Raw genomic sequence first — 22245 nt, 5'->3', positions numbered from 1 at the left:
TTTTAGGCCCTTTTCTGTTACAATAATTAACAATTAAAATATAATGAAATAATTTAAGAGAAAAACAACAACAAGATGTTTACATTAATACTTGCAACAAAAGTTGTTGATGTTGATTTCACTATCAAAATGAGTTGTTCCAAATTTCTCTTTGAATCACTAGGAAACAGAGGTTGTTCTTGTTCAAAAATAAGTGGTTGTGAGTGTGTCGTTTGAATATTGGCAAAAAAAGTAGTGTTTTAATATTCTCTGTTTTTCTTCTATTTTTCACGTTTTTATGTTATACACGGTCTTTCCTCTTTTTCTTCACGTTCTATCGGTGTTCTATTCTGAAAATAAGAGGTCTCCTTTTAAAAAGAGAGGTTTGAACAATTAGAACTTCTTAATTGTTCCCTCTTCTTTTTAAAAAACAATCTTATCCATTTATTTAATTCTTTTCTAAAGAAATTAAATAAAACGAATTGAATCGGGTAAGATCAGATCGGATCATGTCAGTACACATGGGTAACTCACGACCCACCAAAAACTTACATATCTTAAAAGAATTAAAATATTTGGTTGGCTCTCAAATTTCATTAGTGTCACATAAATTGGGATAGAGATAGTAACATATAATATGTAAAAAAAATAATGTAAAAAGTACTATTAATTGCAATAATTTTCGATTTAAATATTTCAAAAACATATCAAAATTTGTTGATTCCAAATTACATTTGTGCCACATAAATTGGGACATGGAGAGTAATCCTTATATCTAGTATTATAAGAGACTAGGAGATGTAAGTGTAGAATTTTCATAATATGAAAAATGTAAGTACTTGATTTTAAAATAGCAAAATTAAATTAGTTATAAGAATGTATAGTGTAATTAATCATAACTAATGAATGCCAAAAAAAAGACTCAATTGGATAAGGATAAGAGTGCTTATTANCATAAATTGGGATAGAGATATTAACATATAATATGTAAAAATAATAATGTAAAAAGTACTATTAATCGCAATAATTTTCTATTTAAAATATTTCAAAAACATATCAAAATTAGTTGATTTCAAATTACATTTGTGCACATAAATTGGGACATGGAGAGTAATCCTTATATCTAGTATTATAAGAGACTAGGAGATGTAAGTGTAGAATTTTCATAATATAAAAAATGTAAGTACTTGATTTTAAAATATAAAAGGTTTAAGCAAAATTAAATTAGTTATAAGAATGCATAGTGTAATTAATCATAACTAATGAATGCCAAAAAAAGACTCAATTGGCAAAATTATTGAGCATCTTTAGAAGCTACTATACAAATTTTTTTTAATTTTATAAACAAGGATAATATATTAATAATTAATATGCATCATTACAAGGTAGTGGCAACCCGGTCAGTAATTTTTCAAGGGTAGACTAAAAATAGTACTATTACAACGTTTCATAGTAGGTGATAGGCTTGTAAGCCGTACAAAAAGAGTTCCTACTTTGTCAGCTCAACTATCTTTGAAAGAAACAATGGCGGAACTTCAAAATATCTGCAAAAGTTGTCTTCCTCCATTTTAGCCCCCTCTTTAGCTAATGTGTTTGACACTTGATTCTCCTCTCGAAATACTATACAGTTACTTATATCTATTGATAAAGAAAGAATTAGTCAAATACAAACAAACTAAAAATTCAAATACCACAATTATCCTTTAATTATTCTAAGATTTGTTAGTTAAATAATCAAAATCATTTACAATACCTTATTGAATGTTCAAAGTTGTAAGTCATATAACACAAAAATTAAAAAAATGAATAATTAATCGAGTACAAATGTTATTTTCGTTTGGAATTTTTAATTATTAAAAACATAAATCAAAACAAGAAATCATAAATTCTAAATCTTTCATCAAACTAAATCAAATCCCAAGAAAAAAAATTAGATGACAATTTTTTTTTGATCAATTTGATTTTTTAATTAGTCCGAACTCCGAATAATACATGCTGTAATTTTAAATTCCACGAGTAAAATTTATTTTGAAATTTCAAATTCATGAAAAATGTTATTTTTCAATTAAAGAAACTGCTTGCCTTAGGGATCGTTCCTGCTCATCTCTTTACTTTGTAGCAGTTATTGCTCCGGTTCCAGAAGGTATAGCTCTCGCCTCAGCTTAATGAATAGTTATAAAATTTAAACAGAATTAAGGGAGATTTGGTGGAGGGATTGAAATAAATTAATTTTAGGATAAACTTTTAAATAAGTCAACACACTGTAACATCTCAATCTTTCAGAATGTCTAAATTAATCTATACCTTTGTGGCAAAATGAAGAGTGATTAATAAATTAAGAAGGAAGTGGTATGACTTATTTGAATTGTACAATGATCGTCTTTTAAGTTTTGGAGTCAAGCAAGTCAAAAATAAAAGTTGACGAAAGTTAACGCAAGTTTCATTTGAAAAGTTTCTCTGAAATTTGGGTTAAAATATCTCAGAGATTTTCTCCCAATCTATGAAGAATTACAAGTCTCACAACTTATTAAATAGAAGGTTTATGAGTCTAGTTTCCAACACATTAAATCATTCATCCATACAAATTACGATTTCAAAATAGAGAACTATTTAATTTTTTTTTTGAGATGATGCAAGCATGCACGTGAGGTGAGCTAAGTTCGATGAAAACATTTTTTAATCCGCCACCTTCATTTTCTTCTTCATTTTCACATTCCAGATAAAATCCATAAAATACTCCTTAGATCTTAGTGATATCATCTTGCAAGCTTCAGGAAAGTTGCTCTACATCGCGAACTCATCACTTTGATATAGTTTATTTGGTCAATTTCATGGTATATTTGCAAAAGCATTGTGGCAACGAAGTACTATACATATAGAGTGTTATGGGTATCATTATGAGGGCGTATAACAAGGTAAAAAAAAACTATTTTATCGATTTATAGATACTTTAGACCTCACATAGTATTTTTTGATGAAAATGCATGTCTTTTGTTGGATTGTCATGAAGCCTTATATTTTTGTGTATTGATTGAGACCCTGACATGTTGTAGTATTAGGAGAGAGGGGCGACAGAAGACTTAAGGACGTTTGAATTATTTAAAAGAGATATGTCAAAACTATTTCCTTCTTTTGACATGTTTTCTTAAAGCTTATTAGGAGCAATACAAGTAGTTTGTTGTTATCGTTGATAACTCATAGCCATGATTGTTAGTTGTTGGCTGTTCGAGTTATTAAAATTCTCACTTTTCTGGATTCTTGTTATGTTAGTAGTGACTTATGTTGGGAACGACTTATAAACTATTTATATAGGTTATTTATAGCTAGATTGATCACTTTCGACCTATTGAATTGTTGTTGTTGCCCTTAGGGATATTGTGGTTAGTTGCATGAATGTGATAGTTTTCTAAGAGTACTACGTATTGCCTACGGGGCTATATTGTTGTCTAAGAGGTATGCTCTTTCTATAAGGCTGCATTGATACATAAAAGGGTATGTGCTACCTACGAGGCTATATGAATGCCTAAGAGTACTATGTGTTACCTACGAGGATATATTAATACCGACTATTTGACTGCCTACAAGGCTAGTGACTATCGATAAGGATATGCAGATTGAGTTGACACCTTTCAGGCTTGTGAGGGCTAATATAAGTGGTTTTGTTTGTTGTTTGTACCTGCCAAGCTTATTGGGGCTTGGTTAGATTGTTGTTTGATTATTTTTGCATGTTTATATTCAAGAGCATGTCAGTATGCTTATATTATTTTAACTTCATTACCTGATTAGTTTTGGTATGTTATGATACATGCTCAATTGGTCTATTATCTTTCATACTCGGTACATTGTTTCGTATTGATGCCCCATTACTTGGGGGCAACACTCATACCTGCAGGTCTTGACAGACGACCTCAACAACACAGTTGACTTCTATCAGGTCGGCTAGTCCATTTCTTTTGGAACTGTCAGAGTCAAGTATGTTGAATTTTGTTGTATATAGGTTTTTTTGTAGCCCGGGGACAATTTTGATCAAGATTTACTACTCTTAGAGGTTTGCAGACTAGTGTGGGATTGTATAGTCATGTTATTGGCTATGTTGTCTTTGTTTGTTGGTTGGCTAAAGTTTTATGATAGTTCGGTGTATTGTTTTGACACATAGCTATTTTCAGCTTCTGTATAAAGATCATGATGACTTTGACAACCTATATAGCGTTTATGTTTTTCTAGATATTATGGTAGCGTCGACATCCCAAACATGACTTGTGTGCTAGCTGACTATTGTTTTATATGAACTGTTGGGAGTATCTTTTTTTTAATAGAATTTTTAATAGGGGGCTTCCCGATTGAGTGTCTATTTAAAGCCAAAATATATTTATTTATTTTCTTGGTCGTATATGATTGCTATGCGCCGTTAGCAAATAGTTCATCAGACCTAAGTTTTGACATTAGTTATAAATTGCGCCCCTTGAGTTTGGAGCGTGACACACACAATATTTGATTGACAACATAAAAAATTCATCAAATAACTAATGTAATATTTCATCAACATTAAATAAATATTGTAATAAGATATGCGAGGATTTGAATATTATTTCATACCAAATGAGATATAAATAAAAATATGCGTTATTAACAATATGAAAAATTAAACTATTTAAGACAAAAATATTATTTATAGAGATAATTACATTTTAGTGTAGTTCATAAATTTACATTGCATAATTTAGCCAAGATTTTCAATGCTCATCTAAGTTTAGTCAATTTGCATGCCTTTCATTAATGAAACTCCACCATTGATAACAATAGATTCTCCACATAAAAGACACTTTATTTTTCCAACCGTTTACTAGAAAATTCGAATATATCCAACTATTGTTTCTTTGTTTTATAAAGATTTTTTTGTAAAAAAAATTAGATTAGATTTTGAAACTATAAAGACCAACAACAATCAATTTTTTATTTCAATTTCATGGTGAAAATAATAATGGAAATACAATGTTGTGGAGTCTCTACGAGTCATCTTACAAAGACATCAATCGCACTTGAATATTACTAACTTTTTTGTTGGTCCAATAATTGAAATGAGTAGTCCCAGGGGTATGTATATATATAGCTGGTGATTGATAATGATTTATGATTTTGAAGAAATTTACATATTAAGTTATTGCTTTATCTCCGTTATTGGAGCAATTATGAAATACTATTGACATTTCATGGTTATAGACAATCATTGTTGAAACTTAAACCTTCAAAGTCTGAAAATTGATTTTTCGCAAATAAGTTTCATTTTGAATAGGTATTATTATAATACAGTGATTACATATTAAAATCTAAACATGAAATTTTGAATGATTTGACGTAATTTTTGAATAAATCTGACTTTGGATTCAAAAAAGAATTGTATAATAGTATATAATATTATATTATTACCAAAAGAAGTATATAATATTATATATTATTATATATGAATGTACAAATATCTCTTATAGTTTATATAACATTTTATATTAGGTATATAATATTATATCTCAAAGTTTATAAATACTTTTATAAAAAAATATATGAAAAGCTTTTGTATATTATTATAATATTAGAATATCATATTGTATTTTAGACTAAAAATCTTATAATTTTTGAAATTTCCCCTTTTTCATACCCTCATTATTAATCACCACATTACAATCTTTCCATTATTAATCATTGTTTAAACAACATAACCAATCCTGAGTAGGTATATATAAAATCCAGAGAGAGAGAGAGAGAGAGAGAGGGGTTTTGGTTGTGGTTTTTGATCAAATTCAAAGTGGGCATTGTTGTTTGATCGAAATTGGTTGACAATGTCTTTCTCTTTCTTCAAGGCTTCAAGGCCTAAAACTCCATCAGAGCTCGCTAAAACTGTCAAAGATAGTTTTAATGCCCTTGATTCCATAACTGTTGCTGAAGTTAAAGCCCTCGAGAAGGTTCTTTTCTTGGACCCATTTGATTCTTTACCTCTATTTTATGATTTTTCATATTCTTTACGGAACCGAGTTTCCTGGGTTTGTTTTGTTTTTTTTTCTAAGAAACAAAACCTACCAACCGTTTTTTTTTCTTGTTTTACCTGATTTGGCATATTGTTTAGGGAACTGGTTCGTGTGGGTTAGTGTTTCTTTTGGGAAAAGATACAAGCTTTATTGAATTTGTCGAAAAAAAGAATGAAGGGTATCGACTAGATTATTAGTAAGATTGATCAGCTGTATATAAGCACTACCAACCTGCTTAAGAATCAAGACAAGGACAAAAGAAAATGGAAATGAGCCTATGGTTTGATCTTTAATTTATTTCTGAATAGCAGGGATGGGGAGTTCTACTTTTCTCCTTGTGGGCGTGTGGTTATGTAGTTTAGTGATCATAATTCATAGGTGTGAAATAAGTAGAAGTGATTGAGTGGAGAATTAGTTAATGCTGGTTTAAATTTCTAATTGCTTTAGAAGGAAATGAGCATTACAATTGATCGATGGTTTTGGGACTGAACTGAAATTGCTATTTTGTTATGGATTTGGGTGCTAAGAAGGAAGTGTTTTTGGTAACTGTTATCGGTTGGATTATAAGAATTTCTATCATAAAAACTTAATTAGATGCTTTCCACTTGTTCAAGCAAGGCTCAGCTTAGTTAAACGAATGATTTGGATAGTTGAAAACTGTGATATGGACTAATGGAGAGTGTAGGAACCAGAGGATTTAATGTAGATTACTAGACAAGGGTTAAGTAAAGTTAACTGCACTGCTACACATTACTATCTTTCATCATAAAATAGAATTAATAGCAAAAATCTGGACAAAGGGAGCAGTTTTTCTTCTATGAATAAGTTGGTTAAGAGAGCAAGTACAGTAACTGGGATAATGAAAAATTATTTCACCTCTTTAGTTATTTTTAGTTTAAACTTTAGGCAGTTCTCTAAAAAAGATAGCAAAAAAAATTATCCCCAGAGTCAAGACTAAAGAGGAATGCATAAAGCAATGCTTCCATAGATTCGATCATGATTTACAATTATAGCTTTCATATCTGTTTGTTTCTTTTTATATTATTTTTTTAATCAGCGTTGTCTAAGTTGAAAAAAATCATTTCTGTCCCTAAACATTGGAACCTGTTAAGAATTCCAGATTGGTCTTCTNTTTAGTTCTTTTTAGTTTAAACTTTAGGTGGTTCTCTAAAAAAGATAGCAAAAAAAATTATCCCCAGAGTCGAGATTAAAGAGGAATGCATAAAGCAATGCTTCCATAGATTCGATCATGATTTACAATTATTGCTTTCATATCTGTTTGTTTCTTTTATATTCTTTTTTTAATCAGCGTAGTCTAAGTTGAAAAAAATCATTTCTGCCCCTAAACATTGGAACCTGTTAAGCAGTCCGGATGGGTAGAGGGGTGGGAAATTGGTCTTCTTATATGGACTTGGACAAATCTCCCCTCATGAGCTAGCTTTTGGGGTTGAGTTAGGCCCATATGGCATATCTTTACATGGTATTAGGGCCAGACTCATTCCAATTTGTTGTTCACCATTGTTGAGGCCCCATTTATAAGTGTTCACGCTCCATTTGAGGTCTGTGCATGTGGGGAGAGTTAAGAAGTCACACATCGGTAGAGGGATGAGAAATTGGTTTCCTTATATGGACTTGGACAAACCTCCACTCATGAGCTAGCTTTTGGGGTTGAGTTAGGCCAATGTGCCATATCTTTACCGAAACTAAGAATAAGGCTTAACAGGGTAACTATCTTTCCTTGCTTGCTTGTTTTTTTGTTCATTAGAATCTGTTCCAAAGGATGACAGTGTTTTTTTCAAATATCCCTTTCTTACAGGCTATGGAAGAAGTTGAGAAAAATATTGTGGCAATGAAAGTTATGCTCGCTGGAGATGGAGAAGTTGAGCCGAATCCAGATCAAGTTGCACAACTAACACTTGAAGTTTGTAATGAAGATGTTATTGCGCTCTTCATTCACAAATTACTTATATTGGGATGGGAAGTATGTTTTTATATCTTATCTGAAAGGATATTCAATCTTTCATCGGACTTAATACACTGTATTTAGTTTGAGATTCTATGACTAATTATTATGACTTTTGCTTAGGCTAGAAAAAATTTGGTCCATTGTTGGTCTATTATGTTGAAGCAAAAAGTTGACTCCACATATTGTTGCGTGCAATACATGGAAAATCATTTGGAATTGCTGGACTTCCTAGTTGTTTGGTAAGCAAGTCTAATTTTTTGTGCATGCACATCTGAAGAGGGTAGAACCACCATGATTTGAAGATAATTGAAATTATTTTTAGAACAATTTCTCTAGTTGTAAAGATGACTCCGTAGTATGTGTTTCCATTTTGGTAACCCCCTGGCTGGTGGTGGTGAAAGTGCTGGAGACCTGTAAAAACTTAGCACCACTGTTTCCTTTAACAGATGATAGTATTGTTAGTCCATCCTGACTGATTGAATTATGTGATTATATAGGATTAAGGGAAGTAATTGTCTTTCCATATGCAGATAGGGAAAGTCATTTCAAACATATAATGCTTCGTTGGCTTCACACGTTATATATATTCTTAGAGTGAAGAACTCTCTTAAAATTGTCTTTTTCACGCTCCTACTTCTGAATTAGCATACCAGAAAACAATCTATTGTCTTTCAGTGGGATAAAAAGGTCATTCCATTTAATATCACTTTGTTCATTTCCTTTCAATTAGTTTGTTACATCTCATTTATATGGCCATTTAGTATTTGAAATTTAAAAGTTTCAATTGTCATATATGATATATCAACACTAAGCTGCTGGCCCCCCACCGACACTTGTATCATGAATCCTTTATAACAAGGCCTTACCATATCTATCCTGTTTTGACAATAAATATGACATCTGATATTAGAGGCTCTTTTCCTCTAGCAATAACATTTCTTCCTTCCTTTTGTTTCGGTTTTCTTAGTTGTTTTACAAAATCTTCCTTTGACGGCATCTTTAGCTTTCTTAGCAGCTAAACTAGGGAGTCTGTGAGAACAAGAAAATTATCAATTCAAATTAAACACCTGTAAACAAATATAAAATACCATGGTACTAGAAGGTCTTCAAAGAAGATGAAAGTTGAGCAAATAGGATTCATTAAAAGAATTATCAACCCTTATCCTTTAAGAGTTGGGCTCTATTGAAAGGTAAGGCAAGTATACTTAAGATCTCAAACTATAATGACCAAATATATACTGAAAATATTCCTGAACAACTGGTATTTATAGAATCCAGGCAAGTTAGATTTGGATAACATTCTTTCACTGTCAGAAGTTCCTTATTTGGCTTACACGTGAACACCCTATGATCTGTTCTTGAAAAAGAACTCTCTCCAGCATCTCTGTTCCTCCTGTTCTGCTCTCAGTAACCTTTTAACTTCTATTTGTTAAGTAACTCTTGATAACCTTCTAATTTATATAATAAACATAAGCTACAGTTTGTTGTGAAATATTGTCACTGAATAGTACTAACGTTCATGGTACTAAGACATTCTGATTTCACGAGCAGCTATGACAACAAAGAAATTGCTACGCATTGCGGAGGTATGCTTAGGGAATGCATAAAATTGCCAAGCCTTGCAAAGTAAGATATTCACACTTCCCTAACCCTGATTGTGTTTAAAGCTTCTTTGTCACTATCAGATTCTTCAGATTTTTTAAACTTCTTTCATTTTTTGCCATTGTTTAACCAGGGTCTTTCATTGTTACTTTATTTCTTGGAATAGATTCACCTTTTAGGTCCAGATTCTCAAAATTTACTCAACCTCTTGAAGAATCTGATATTTTACACCCCAAGCCCGTCCCCGATTATTTTTTTCTTATGAGCTTTATGTACCTTATTTTAGATACATCTTGGAGTCTCCCAGCTTTGGATTGTTCTTCAAGTTCGTGGAGTTGCCGAACTTCGATGTTGCTTCTGATGCATTTTCTACCTTTAAGGTCATATTTTTTGAAGTTCAAGAATTGTGCTTGCTATGCACCATTCTCTGTGAATGCTGCTTTTAACATATCTTGAAATTCTGCAGGATTTACTCACCAAACATGAATCTGCTGTGTCTCAATACCTGACTAATAACTATAGTGAGGTTTGTCACATCTGAATTGTCACCATTATTTATCCACTGATCAGTCTTATGTTTGATACCTATTGACTTTTACTTCCAGTTCTTTGAGCAATATGAAAAACTCTTAACTTCTCCTAATTACGTGACAAGAAGGCAATCTCTGAAGGTTAGTTCCCTTGTTAATAGTCCTTTCTTTTGATTGTTCTTATGGCTCTTCTGCTGCTGATAAATGTTTCATGAAGTTTAGCTTCTCTCAGAATTTCTACTGGAGCCTCCCAACTCCCTTATTATGAAGCGCTATATAGCAGAAGTCAGCCATTTGAAAGTTATGATGAATCTACTGAAGGTATTCCATGTTGTCTCTCACTTGCTCTATCATAATAATGTTTCATTGGTGAGGATAACTGGTATGTGAGTGTAGGAACTGTTGAGTTACATAGTGTGCCACATCGGTATAAAATGGCATCTAAAGGGGTTTGTAAAGATCTATACCTCCACCTTGCCTCTTAAGGTTTTGAATTGACTGCTCAAATTCTTCACATGGGCCATAGCAACTGATACAATCCAGGGAGAACCACACCATAAAAGCTAGCTATTGAGGTGGGAGATCCCAAGGCTACATAAGCCCCACATCAGCTCCCCATTAAACCAATGCGGGACTCAAGTCCCTTAACTAGCTTTTGGGGTGTGGTTCTCCGTGGGTCATACCAATGGTATCAGAGCTACCCAATGCCCTTCGTGCATGTCGTGCCTTGGATGGTAACACCGGTACTGCAGTGTTGTCCTGGGGCTAGAAATGGTCTAGCGCACAACCGTCAAGGACTATAGATACGGAGCGTGGTGGTTTGTTATGATCCTATTACAAGGTCTGGGACTTGAGTCCCACATTGGTTTAATGAGTAGCTGATGTGGGGCTTATATAGCATTGGGCTCTCCCACCTCAGTAGCTAGCTTTTGGGGTGTGATGATCCCTGGTTGTATCAACAACCTTTAAGAGGTCCATTCTCAAATGTAAGTGGTATTAGTTTATGTACCGCAAAATTGGGTTACACGTGTAGGATGGTGTTAAGTTATGCATTATCTCCCATTTGGTATAGAAAGACATCCAGAAGGGTAGGATGCTCAGACTCTTTCAGCAGAAGTATGTAGTTGACGGTATTTGATGAAGGAACACTAGGTGACTCCATAGTTCATTCTCAGTTCTGTACTTATCTGAAAAAGATTCAGGGGACAATATGAATTTTTTGGAGTGTTAAGAGTGGTCTCAGATTGCATCGCAGGATTTCCTCATGCATTATACTTGCTTTAGTTGGACTTGGGTGGAGATTTATAGTTTTGTTTCTCTTTTTCTCGTTCAATATAAAAATGATTTTATTTTTCTTCACATGCAGGACTCGAGCAAAAACATCCAAATCTCTGCTTTCCATATTTTCAAGGTGATATTATTGTCTTACCTTTAGATATCCTGCTTTCTGATAAGAGGGGAAAGGGGAGGAAGGTATCATTTTGCTAACTTTCTGGGAACTGTGGGAATTACCAACTTGAAAATCTGAAACTTTTTTCTGCACGTGGAATCACCAGAAAATCTGCATAGTAATATCTCATGTAGCATGTGCCACTTGAAGCAAAAGATCTAAGCAGATTACTTAGCTCATAGTTGTGGAGATCCCTAAATACCTCGAAATGGAATCGGATGATTAATAGGTGCATGACTCTCATAACCTAGAACCCTAAAGTCCTTTTTCCGTCAGATGTTTTCATAGTATTTCTTTTAGCCATGATTATGGCACACCTGCTATGCAGAAATTCTATTGTCTCTTACATGTTACATAAGCAGACTCATCAATATTCATGTGTAGAAGAGTGCTTCAAATATGATATTTCTTACTTGTCTCAATCAAACGTCAACAACAATGAAAGACAGTCAAATTCAAGAATTTGCTATTTGGGACACATGTTTCAGAAATCCAATGGGGAGGTTGCAAATTCTCAAGGATTTTGTGGCAGTGTCGATCCTCATTGAATTTGATTCCATTAATGTTCATGCTATTATAAGATATCCGAAGTGTTCATGATCTCTCTCTCCTTTCAGTAATTAAGCATCCATATGTCTGTGGTCCGGCCTTCTCTTTAACTCACATATAGCAAAAGCTTAACGCACCTGGCTGGCTGCTCTTTTATGTCCTGTTTGCACATACAGATTTAAGGTATATGCAGTCCTCATGCCTATACAATTCTCTTCCAGGTGTTTGTTGCAAATCCAAACAAGCCTCGAGAAATAAAACTTATATTGGCAAAGAACCATGAAGGGTTATTGGCATTGCTAAACAACCTTGGAAAAGGTAATACATATAAGCATATAGGGTACAATTGCTCTTGAGATTTAGCATCAGTATGTTTATCAGTTCTCTGAATTATTCCATTATCACAGGTGGTGAAGACGATCAATTTGAAGAAGAAAAGGAGCTGATTATGAAGGAAATAGAAAAGGTGTCTCGGTTGGCTAACTTGGAATCTTAAGTATATTACCTTTTTTTGCTTTTTTGTGATTCATTCTCATTCTTTGAAGTTAAAGGAAATGTCTCTGTGAGGGTGCTGCTTGCTATAACATCATCTCCCTAGTCTAGAAAGAAATGTCATGTACTTACTTATGATCAAACCTATTTTCTTAAATATAAGCTATTGAGTGGAATTTTTTTGTGCAGTCTATTGACTTATGAGAAAAATCAACCTTTACAGATGAAAAGATTATCAAATGTTCATGGACTGAGACTAGTCTTATATTTCTGCTGTTTATCAATCTTCTTCTTTGTCCTAGTGGTATCCAGTATCCTCACTTTCTTTCTTTCCAGCAGCTGGTCTAAGACGTTTTCCGTGACCGAGGTATAGCAAGAGGGATCTTCCCTTAATAAAATAAAGTACCAAGACCTTACTTGTTTTTTGCTCCCTCTATTGATAGAAAAAGGGCACTCCTGCTATCATTTCAGTGACTCATAGAGCTAAGCCTTATTCCCCCCACCCCTAGAAGTAGAGGTGATAAAGGGGCTGAAATGAGAAAAGTCTCATAAATAAAGAGAAGAAAGAGGGACAAATGAGAAAGGTAATTTGTCACATAAAGTTTTGTTCCTCTTTACCTATTTGTCCATTTGCAACTAATACAAAACTAAAAATCTTCCTAAAGATAATTAATGGGATCTATTTTAGTATACATTTCCTCTTTACCATTGTTTTAGTTGGTTCATTGTGTGAATGTGGCATGTTTTGGCCATCAACCAACAAAGTAATGATACATTGGCTATTTTCTCTTTATAAAATAGCATTTTTAATTATAAAGTAAAGTTGTGACCATATCCACTATGAATGATAAGTGAGGCCTCTAATCACACCAACAAAAAAAAAAGATTTACTTTTGTCGATGCAATTATTGAATTTTTGTATTAAAAAATTTTGGTTTAGGAGTTCTTGACTTCTTTTTTTCCAAGTTTAGAAGTTTTTTTTTTAAAACAAAAAAATCATAATTAGATTATTTTATTTTGCTGGAAAAAATTTCTTGAAGAAAATAATCTCTTCCATATTTAGTTAATTATTTTTCGGAGAATTTTTTTTGAATTTCTATAAATTAAAATATTTTTATTTCAACAAATAATAAAATAATACTTCAATGTAATCGTTTAAGAATTCTACTTAGGGAGATGCTATTCTCTCAAGTCTCAATTGGTCTTTTTTTCAATATTTGCTTTTTCCAATAGGTAAACTTTCAAGTTGACCTTTTTTTTTGTTTTGCCAAAACTCTTCATGTTATTGTTAATTTTGTTATCATGCTCATATATATATTATAGTTCATTTTTTCTTTGCATTATATGTTTGAGTGTGTTTTCGTATATCAATATTAATATAATTTTGACTTTTGATATCAACGATGAAAATTTGTTCACTATATTTAATTTTGCTCCTTAATTGTTTTGTGACGGTGAGTTATCATGTTTGAAATTTTTATCTTAAACAATTTATGTTATTTTTAAAAAAGTTTTGTACTTAATAATATAACCTAAACACAATAAATTATCTTTTATATACATTTATTATTAATTAACACAATAAATACGTAAAAAATACACACTTAACTAGTTATTTAAAAACATAAAGGTTATGCTCTATCATAAAAGATACCAAAAAATCAGTGAAATAATAATATATTTCTTTATATTCTATCATTTTTATTTCCAATTGTTCTAAAAATTGTTATTCTTTATCAACATTTTTTATGCGACACTATTATTAACGAAAGTCAGATTAGACAAAAGAGTTAAATATAAGGTAAGTATATCAATTTATATATATTACCTATAATGTTATGCTTTATCATAAAAGATTATGTTATTGTTAATTTGTTATAAGTAGTTGTCTTATATTATTGTTCTTCAATATAATGTGTGATGGTGAATTATCATGTTCCTTTTTAAATACATTTTTTATCTTAAAATTTTTATGTTACTCTTTTAAAATTTTGAACTTAATTACATACCTACAACAATTTATTCTTTTTATATATGCTATATTATTCGCGCAGAACACATACACTTAATTGGTAAAATTGATGAAAATTATTTTTCTTCTTCAACCTTTAAAAAGCAAATATTTTTATCAATTTTGAACTATAAACATTCTCCCTTCATTATTCCGTAATATCAGTTTTGCTCATGCCAAATTGGATTTTACTATTTTACTATTCGCTATAATTATAAACTAATTATGCATACTATATATACCTAACTCATTTACTATTTTACTAATTCACTAAAAATTTAAACTAATTATGCATGCTATATAATATCAATTGACTCTAGATTTTTTCAAACTACAATAAAAAAAATAAATGTTTAAATTTGTCGGTGGAGTATTTCCTTATTATATTTTTAGAAATGATTTAATTGTATCTTCCGTCTATTTAATAAAAATAAATCCATCGGAGATTATCTCCTGTACGTCTCCGCCGCCGTTGAGAATTTTCCGGCGAAGGTATAGGCCCTACAGCGTTTATCCATCAGCAATATAAAATCAAATCGCACTCAACTTTTTCCATTTCTCTCCTAATGGATTTCTTCAAATCCGTATTCGCCGACGATCCAGAATTTTCCGATACCGATGATGCCCCTACTTCTCCATCATATTCTCAATCTCAACCAGAATCTCCAAACCCTAACCCTAACCGTGATGTTCCAGCCATAACGAACGCATGGACTTTCGGTTCAACTTTGTTCAGAACCATAGCATCGAAATCGGAATCCGTTGTTCAAAACTACCGCCGCGATTTCGAGGAATTCAGCTCCGGGTTGAAAATTGAAACCGCTACAATCCGTGAAGTAGCTAGCCGAGCCGTTAAGGACTTGCCGGCTAGGTTTGAATCAGGAGCCGCCGTTGCACAGGAATCGCTAGAATCGGTTGGACAAGCTATTGATAATATCGGCTCCACTGTATCGGAGATTATTGCTCATGGTAAGGAGTCGATCCTTGATAATGACTCTGACAGTGAATTATCTGAAAATAGCAGTAGGAGTTTAGGGAGAAGTAGTAGTTTAGAGCAAAATTTGAACTTGAATACCAAACCTTATAGTAGAATTGATGCAACAATTCGAGCGATCCAGTGTGATGCGAAAACATATTGCGATGAACCAGAGGATATGATTGATTATAATGAGTGGAAATTGGGATTTGTATTAGGGGAGATGAATGGGGAAATTGAGGGTTTGATTAAGGAAAATGGTGTAATAAATGAGATTTATAGCGAGGTGGTTCCCAGTATGGTTGATCAAGAGACTTTCTGGAGTCGGTATTTTTACAAGGTTTATAGAATAAGGAAAGCTGATGAAGCAAGGGCAAGGCTTGTGAAGAGGGCGATCTCAGGTGAGGAAGAAGAGGAATTGAGTTGGGATGTTGACGATGAAGATAATGAGGATACGGAAGGGAGCAACCATGTTGCAAGTGAAAATGTAGCAAAAGAAGAGATTGAGAAGAAAATGGATAGTTTACAGGTTGATGACAGGGCTAGGAGTTCGGTAAGTAGAGAAGACGAGAAAGAAACAGCTTTGGAGACAACAAGTGATGGTGGGGATGAGAAAGGAATTTTGGCAGGGAGGGTTGATGATAAGGGGAGTTCAGAAGGTAAGAATGATAACAGTGATTTTTCAGTTATTTCCAGCCAAGTGTCTTCGCACGAGGGAGATGACCTTGGGTGGGATGAGATTGAAGATATTGCAAGTGGTGATGAGATCAAGGTGCTCGAGAGAATGAGCCCGAACAAAGCTGATTTGAGGAAACGTTTGAGTGCTGCGGAGGACGCACATGAGGAAGAGTTATCATGGGATAGTGAGGATGATGATGAAGAAGCTGCCAAATCATGATAGTATGCTCATTGTGCTTCTAAAGTTGTTTACTTGCTCTCGGCTACTATTATAGTTTTACTTTCCAAGTATTCGATAGAGATGCAGCAGTAGTTATTCTGGATTTTATTTGATGGCACTTCATAAGAATAATGTATATATCATTTCTAATTTTTGGAATTTAAGAGAACTGTATCCAACTGCTACTTTGGTCTATTCTCGATGTTGACACTAAATTTGTATTGTGATCTGAGATCTGCATCGTACACCGAATTTCAAATGTGAACTTCCATGTGTTTGGCGCTTTTGAATCTCAAAATTCGCTTGGTGCTCAAAACAAAATATATTCTCCTGCAATTATGTCTATCTTATTTTTGATCTATGTATTTAATGGCCCTTGGGCAATTCCTGAACTGTACCTTTGCTCTAGGAATCTTATTTTTTATCAGTACCAATTAATTCGAATTGTTTGCTTGATATTTAGTTGCTTACATGGTCCTGAGTCCCCTTCATATGTCAACTTTGTCTCAAGATGTGCTACCTACCTACTCCTTTGATTTACTTTTATGCGAAATGATCATGCCTTGTCAATTGTCATTGTGGTGCACTGTGGATGAACACATGTATAGAACATTTACGTCTCTATCCCAAGCAAGTTGGGATCCGCTTATGAGTTCTCATTGATCATGCCACTCCACTTTAAGTGTGGAAAAAGTCTACTTCTTGAGGTTTGGAAGTGTGGGATAAACTCAGCTCCATGGTTTGAGGGATCTCTTGCTTAGAGTAGCTTTAGTTACAGCACGAGTTATAAATTATCCTTCATTTGAGAAACATATTCTTTACCTAAGGTGAATGTGAACACTCTTAGCCAAAAATCATAGGTGGCAAACAAGTTGGAGACAAGAATAAGGGGATAACCAAAGTGAGTGCTATTAGACAGTCAACATGTGCATAGGCAACTGGCTCCTCAATATTTTAATTACACTATCATGTAACTTTTTAGCATGAAGGAATAGGGTACACAACGCATTCAAAGCTAAAGAATATATTGCTATGTTTGAGCTCTGTCAGGCCAGTAAATGCTGTCCCATTTCTCAGAGTCGATTACAGTAAACATCAATGACACTTATTATGGAATTTCCAGGTAATTAGCCTTGACATTATCAAAACACTGGAACTTAAGCGCTACTTACAAGTAATATACCAGTAGGGAGATAGCAAAGATATCTATCGATAGAACCATGTTTCTGCCATACTAATGGACAAACAAAGCAAAAATCTTTAAAATATTCCAATCACACGCACATCAGGTGACATTGCCCACACACTTAGTTGTCTCCCTGCCTCAGAATGCGCAGGATGGTCAAGAACAGGTTCAGAACATCCAGGTACAGAGTGACAGATGCCCAGATGTATTCATCATATGTAAACCTCTTAATCAGGTTGTCTGTGTCATATATAATGTATCCGCAGAAAATTATAGCACTCATTGCACTGTAAACAGCACTAGTTGTAGATCCGAGAGGGAAGAACATCTGCAAATGGACAAAGCCTCATAAGTTAGAGCTACAAAATAAGTCATACAAAATTTCTATTTTCTTGAATTCGGACAGGGTGATGAGCAGAAAGACAGGTTACACCAACCTGCATAAATCCAGTCAGGATAAGAACAAAGAGGCTAGTAAAGAGTATTGGACCCAGGAAGCCGAAGTCCTTGCCCTTCTTAGAAGCCCAGAATGTGTAACCGGTCAGAGCTGAAACTACAGCTGATGTCAAGAGCAAGGCTTCAAGCACAATTCTTCCTGTAATTTTGAAGCGCATGAGTATGAGTGAATCATCAGAGCTGTTGAAGTATAAAGACATTCAACAAACACCAAAAATAGAAAGCTTCATAAAGCAGAGAAGCTACTCACCATCAGTATTAGCACAGGTCACACCCACTGTGAGACTCAAAGAAGCAGTGAAAAGGCCAAGGAAAATAAAATTCAATGGATGCTTCTGCTGATATATGTGCAAGGGCCACAACACTGCACACAAACAAATTATTACTGGTCTAGCTTCTACAAAGGGAAAGGAAAGTGCAAACAGGTCGATAAACTTTTGGACAATTTGATACGAGCAAATCCCGAAGCATCAAACCCATGCATTAACTACAAATTTGTACTGCAGTTCCAAACAGATCTGTATACACTATTAACACCACACCAATCGTCATAAGCCCGTAAACCTCAAGTAACCCCCCTTGTCTCAGCTATTCATGAACTTTATTATATACAATTCTGAAAGGAGAAAAATATTGATGCACTATCTGTGCAAACATAATCATTAGAGTTGATCAACACAATGACAGATTTACTAGCAAAACTGAAATTACGCTGGCTGCAACTACAATACAAAACACAAAAATCTCAAAATTTGAGTTTGTATCGTTAACCGAACACCACGTGAAGAGTAACCTACAAGTCCAACAATTCAGAATACAGATATCAACAATTAATGCACAAGCGAACAAAAACCAGAAAGATTATAACTCTACCTGGATTCAACGTCTACTATATGTTTATAAAATAATTTTAATCACGTATAAGCATGAAATTTTCCTCCAAGGGGGTCAGATGAACTCTTCGACCCTACCTGGCTCCATACCTGCCCAGGTCAACTTGTCCGTGTATAGAACATAAAGCGAAGCTAAGATAACCTCCTAATAGATTGAACAATTCCCATTAATCAAAACACATACACAAAAGAAATGATTCTAACGTGAAACGATAGATCTCAAATTCCGCTCTAGTTGTAGCATAAATAAACTTTATACGCTCAATTCAACGCATTAATAAACAAAGATGAATATCCACAATACAAAATCACGGGAAAACAAAAATCATCAAATTTCAGGTCATTATACGTCTAAGAAGTCAACTATTCAGAAATCAGATCGGCGACCAATAAATACAGGACATACACAAAGCAATAAATTACCGAAAAATGAACAGATCTAGGTTTACTTACGAACGAAAGGAAGGAAAATGAGGAAGAGAAGAAGGCCAGGACTTCCACGAAGGAGATCGTTGATCGGCGTATAAAGTACAGTAACGGCGGATACAAGGGTGGTGAGAAGGATCTGAGCAGCGAGAATCCCATAAACTTTACGGATAAAACCCCAACGCAATTGATTCTCTCCATATCCAAGACCTGGATACAAGGTTCCTTCCTCTATATCACCTTTGATTCCTCCATCACTCTCCGTGCTCAAACTCGTGAATCCGTACATCTTCGATCTCTCTCTCTCTTCTCTCTCTGCAACTGCAATGAATAAGGTTTGTTGCGGTGAAATAGAGAAAAAGAGTATTATTCCTCAATTTTTTGGACAATTCCAATTAAGAAAATTATAACTAGTGTAATTTTTTAATAATAAATATATATGTAGAAGTTTCTGTGAAGTTACTTGAAACTCTCTCTCCACTAAAAATATAAAAATATCCCAATATTTTTCTCTCCTAATTTACAAATCAACCTAAACTTTACAAATCAACCTAAACTTTAAGTAGGAAACAAAAAATATCTATTCTAGTTCTTCATCATTAGCTAAAGAAGAGAGATGAGGGTGTTTTGGAATGACTCAGTTGGTTTAAAAATGATTATTTATAATAATAATTTGGGATTGATTTATTCTTAATATTTTTTTAATTGAGTCTATCACATTGCTTAGTACGATTTACATTTATATAAATATATTATTTTTTATCGGCATTTTATTAAAAAATTATATTATATAATTAAAATAATATTTATAGTGAGTCATGGAATATAAACGCTTCATAACTTGCTCGCATAAGAAATATTTACAACCTTTAAAAAAAAAAATTGGGATCACATATAATTATTTTTCAAATACTTGTATCCTCTTATTGATACAATATCAAATATAATACTATCTACCTTAACTTTTTTTTTTAGGACATCTCTTGAAATTTAAACTTTGGATTTTTTTAGTAAATTTTAGGTTAAACAAACATAAAAAATATATATTTGTATGCTATAGTTATAGTTTGTATAATTACGCTTCATAGCAAACTTTATGTTTGCTATGAAGCATCAGATTTGTATAAATCGTTGTCAGCCTCTCATTTGTATAAATCGCGCAGCCTCTCGTCTGTATGAATCACTAACAGTCGAAAATAGTACCCTTAAACTATATTCTGGATCAAAAGTACCCTTCCCGTCAAAGTATTGGGTCATACTTGCCCTTCTAACTAACAGAAGTATGTTAAGTGTCACGTGGACGCCACATGGATGCCACATAAGCACCAAACAACTCTCACCTCCACATAGACTCATAAGATCCTACTTACTAATTTTTCCCTCATTTCTCTTAAGAGATACAATTTCACCCATTCTCTTTTCTCTAATACATAATATGATTTCCCCTTTCTCTAACACGATTTCCCCTAGGGTTTCACAAATTTCCTCTCATGGACGCCATTGGATTTCAAAGTTGATTTCGCGGTGGGGTTTCAACCTACAGCCGCGAAGATCACTTTGAAAACCAGTCGCGAAATCAACTTTGAAATCCAACCGCGAAATGAGGGAAATCTGTGAACCCTAGAGAGGAATAAACAAAAGATTCTTTGCTTAACTCAAATAAACAAATAATTTTTCCCTAAATCTAACATACCAGAATATTATAAACAAAGTCACAAACCCTAACTATCCACAACTTTGAAATTGCAAAACATAATAAAATAAGAACAACGATTTACTAACGTACAGCCGCGAAAATCCACTTTGAAACCCCACCGCGAAATCAACTTTGAAATCCAATGGCGTCCATGAGAGGAAATATGTGAAACCCTAGGGGAAATCGTATTAGAGAAAGAGGAAATCATATTATGTATTAGAGAAATGAGAATGGGTGAAATTGTATCTCTTAAGAGAAATGAGTGCAAAATTAGTAATTAGGATCTTATGAGTCTATGTGGAGGTGAGAGTTGTTTAGTGCTTATGTGGCATTCATGTGGCGTCCACGTGGTACTTAGCATACTTCTGTTAGTTAGAAGGGTAAGTATGACCCAATACTTTGACAGGAAGGGTACTTTTGAGCCAGATTATAGTTTAAGAGTTTATGTGAGATATTTTCAATAGTTTAAGGATATTTTTGAGCCTTTTCAGTTCAATTTTATGTGTTTGTATGTCTGCATAAAATTTGAATTTGTATACAATTGAATCGAAATAAACATTTGTATATCAAATCTCTCTCTCTCTCTTTATACAACACAAATTATACTTTGTAATTTGTATAATTTGTGTTTGTATAAAGCGAGAAAGAGAGAAAGGAAAAAGAGAACTGGTAGGGGAAGATCTGTATTTGTAATTATAAGTGTATATGACGAAAATATATGTAATTATATTTGTATACACAGTTTTCTCTCGCTTTATACAAACACAAACACAATTTATACATTTGTGTTTGTATAAAGTGAGAGAGGCGAGCAAGATTCGCTAGGGAGAGAGGCGAATGGCAACTGTTTGGCAACTCTACCAAACGACCCCTAAGAGTATACACATATTTTTGTGGTATCATTAAGGAATCTTGTTTACACCCTACTCATTAGTCAATGATACTATAAGAGTATATATATATGTTTTTGTATAAGGTTTCTTTGTCATACTCTACTCATTAGTCAATGGTACTAAATCACTATATATATATATATATATATATAATTGCAATATCATTACGGTTTTTTGTTCACACTCTATACTCATTGATAAATGATATTGTAAGAGTATATA

At 33.3% G+C, this 22245-nt stretch overlaps 3 protein-coding genes across 3 annotated transcripts; 2 read left to right on the top strand and 1 right to left on the bottom strand.

Moving 5' to 3' along the window:
- Positions 1 to 5671: 5671 nt before the first annotated feature.
- Positions 5672 to 12818, top strand: LOC125869921 (uncharacterized). The gene is made up of 11 exons (XM_049550319.1): positions 5672 to 5936; positions 7816 to 7980; positions 8086 to 8204; positions 9517 to 9591; positions 9854 to 9947; positions 10034 to 10093; positions 10173 to 10238; positions 10320 to 10418; positions 11464 to 11508; positions 12318 to 12414; positions 12504 to 12818. Exons 1-11 carry the CDS (start codon positions 5814 to 5816, stop codon positions 12590 to 12592), a joined length of 1032 nt encoding a protein of 343 aa, XP_049406276.1. The 5' UTR covers positions 5672 to 5813; the 3' UTR covers positions 12593 to 12818.
- A 2186-nt stretch (positions 12819 to 15004) lies between these two features.
- On the top strand, positions 15005 to 16758 carry LOC125869785 (uncharacterized). Its single transcript, XM_049550224.1, has one exon. It carries the CDS (start codon positions 15166 to 15168, stop codon positions 16471 to 16473), a length of 1308 nt encoding a protein of 435 aa, XP_049406181.1. The 5' UTR covers positions 15005 to 15165; the 3' UTR covers positions 16474 to 16758.
- Positions 16759 to 17625: 867 nt separating this feature from the next.
- Positions 17626 to 19888, bottom strand: LOC125870021 (BI1-like protein). Its single transcript, XM_049550394.1, has 4 exons — positions 19462 to 19888; positions 18366 to 18479; positions 18097 to 18254; positions 17626 to 17987 (listed from the first exon to the last, which is right to left on the bottom strand). Exons 1-4 carry the CDS (start codon positions 19721 to 19723, stop codon positions 17781 to 17783), a joined length of 741 nt encoding a protein of 246 aa, XP_049406351.1. The 5' UTR covers positions 19724 to 19888; the 3' UTR covers positions 17626 to 17780.
- Positions 19889 to 22245: the final 2357 nt, after the last annotated feature.

Source organism: Solanum stenotomum, chromosome 1 (assembly GCF_019186545.1).
Source record: "Solanum stenotomum isolate F172 chromosome 1, ASM1918654v1, whole genome shotgun sequence".
NCBI classification, from domain to species: domain Eukaryota; kingdom Viridiplantae; phylum Streptophyta; class Magnoliopsida; order Solanales; family Solanaceae; genus Solanum; species Solanum stenotomum.
The sequence above is the reverse complement of the archived record's forward strand: the minus strand, read 5'-3'. Positions and strand labels throughout refer to the sequence as shown.

Excerpts from the sequence above, each read along its gene's own strand:
- LOC125869785 (XM_049550224.1), top strand. The coding sequence starts at position 15,166 with ATGGATTTCTTCAAATCCGTATTCGCCGACGATCCAGAATTTTCCGAT.
- LOC125869921 (XM_049550319.1), top strand. The coding sequence starts at position 5,814 with ATGTCTTTCTCTTTCTTCAAGGCTTCAAGGCCTAAAACTCCATCAGAG. Across the intron at positions 10,094-10,172 it reads TGACTAATAACTATAGTGAG|TTCTTTGAGCAATATGAAAA; the intron begins GTTTGTCACATC and ends TTTTACTTCCAG. Across the intron at positions 11,509-12,317 it reads CTGCTTTCCATATTTTCAAG|GTGTTTGTTGCAAATCCAAA; the intron begins GTGATATTATTG and ends ATTCTCTTCCAG.
- LOC125870021 (XM_049550394.1), bottom strand. The coding sequence starts at position 19,723 with ATGTACGGATTCACGAGTTTGAGCACGGAGAGTGATGGAGGAATCAAA. Across the intron at positions 18,480-19,461 it reads CATTTTCCTTCCTTTCGTTC|TGTTGTGGCCCTTGCACATA; the intron begins GTAAGTAAACCT and ends GTTTGTGTGCAG. Across the intron at positions 18,255-18,365 it reads GACCTGTGCTAATACTGATG|GAAGAATTGTGCTTGAAGCC; the intron begins GTGAGTAGCTTC and ends TCAAAATTACAG.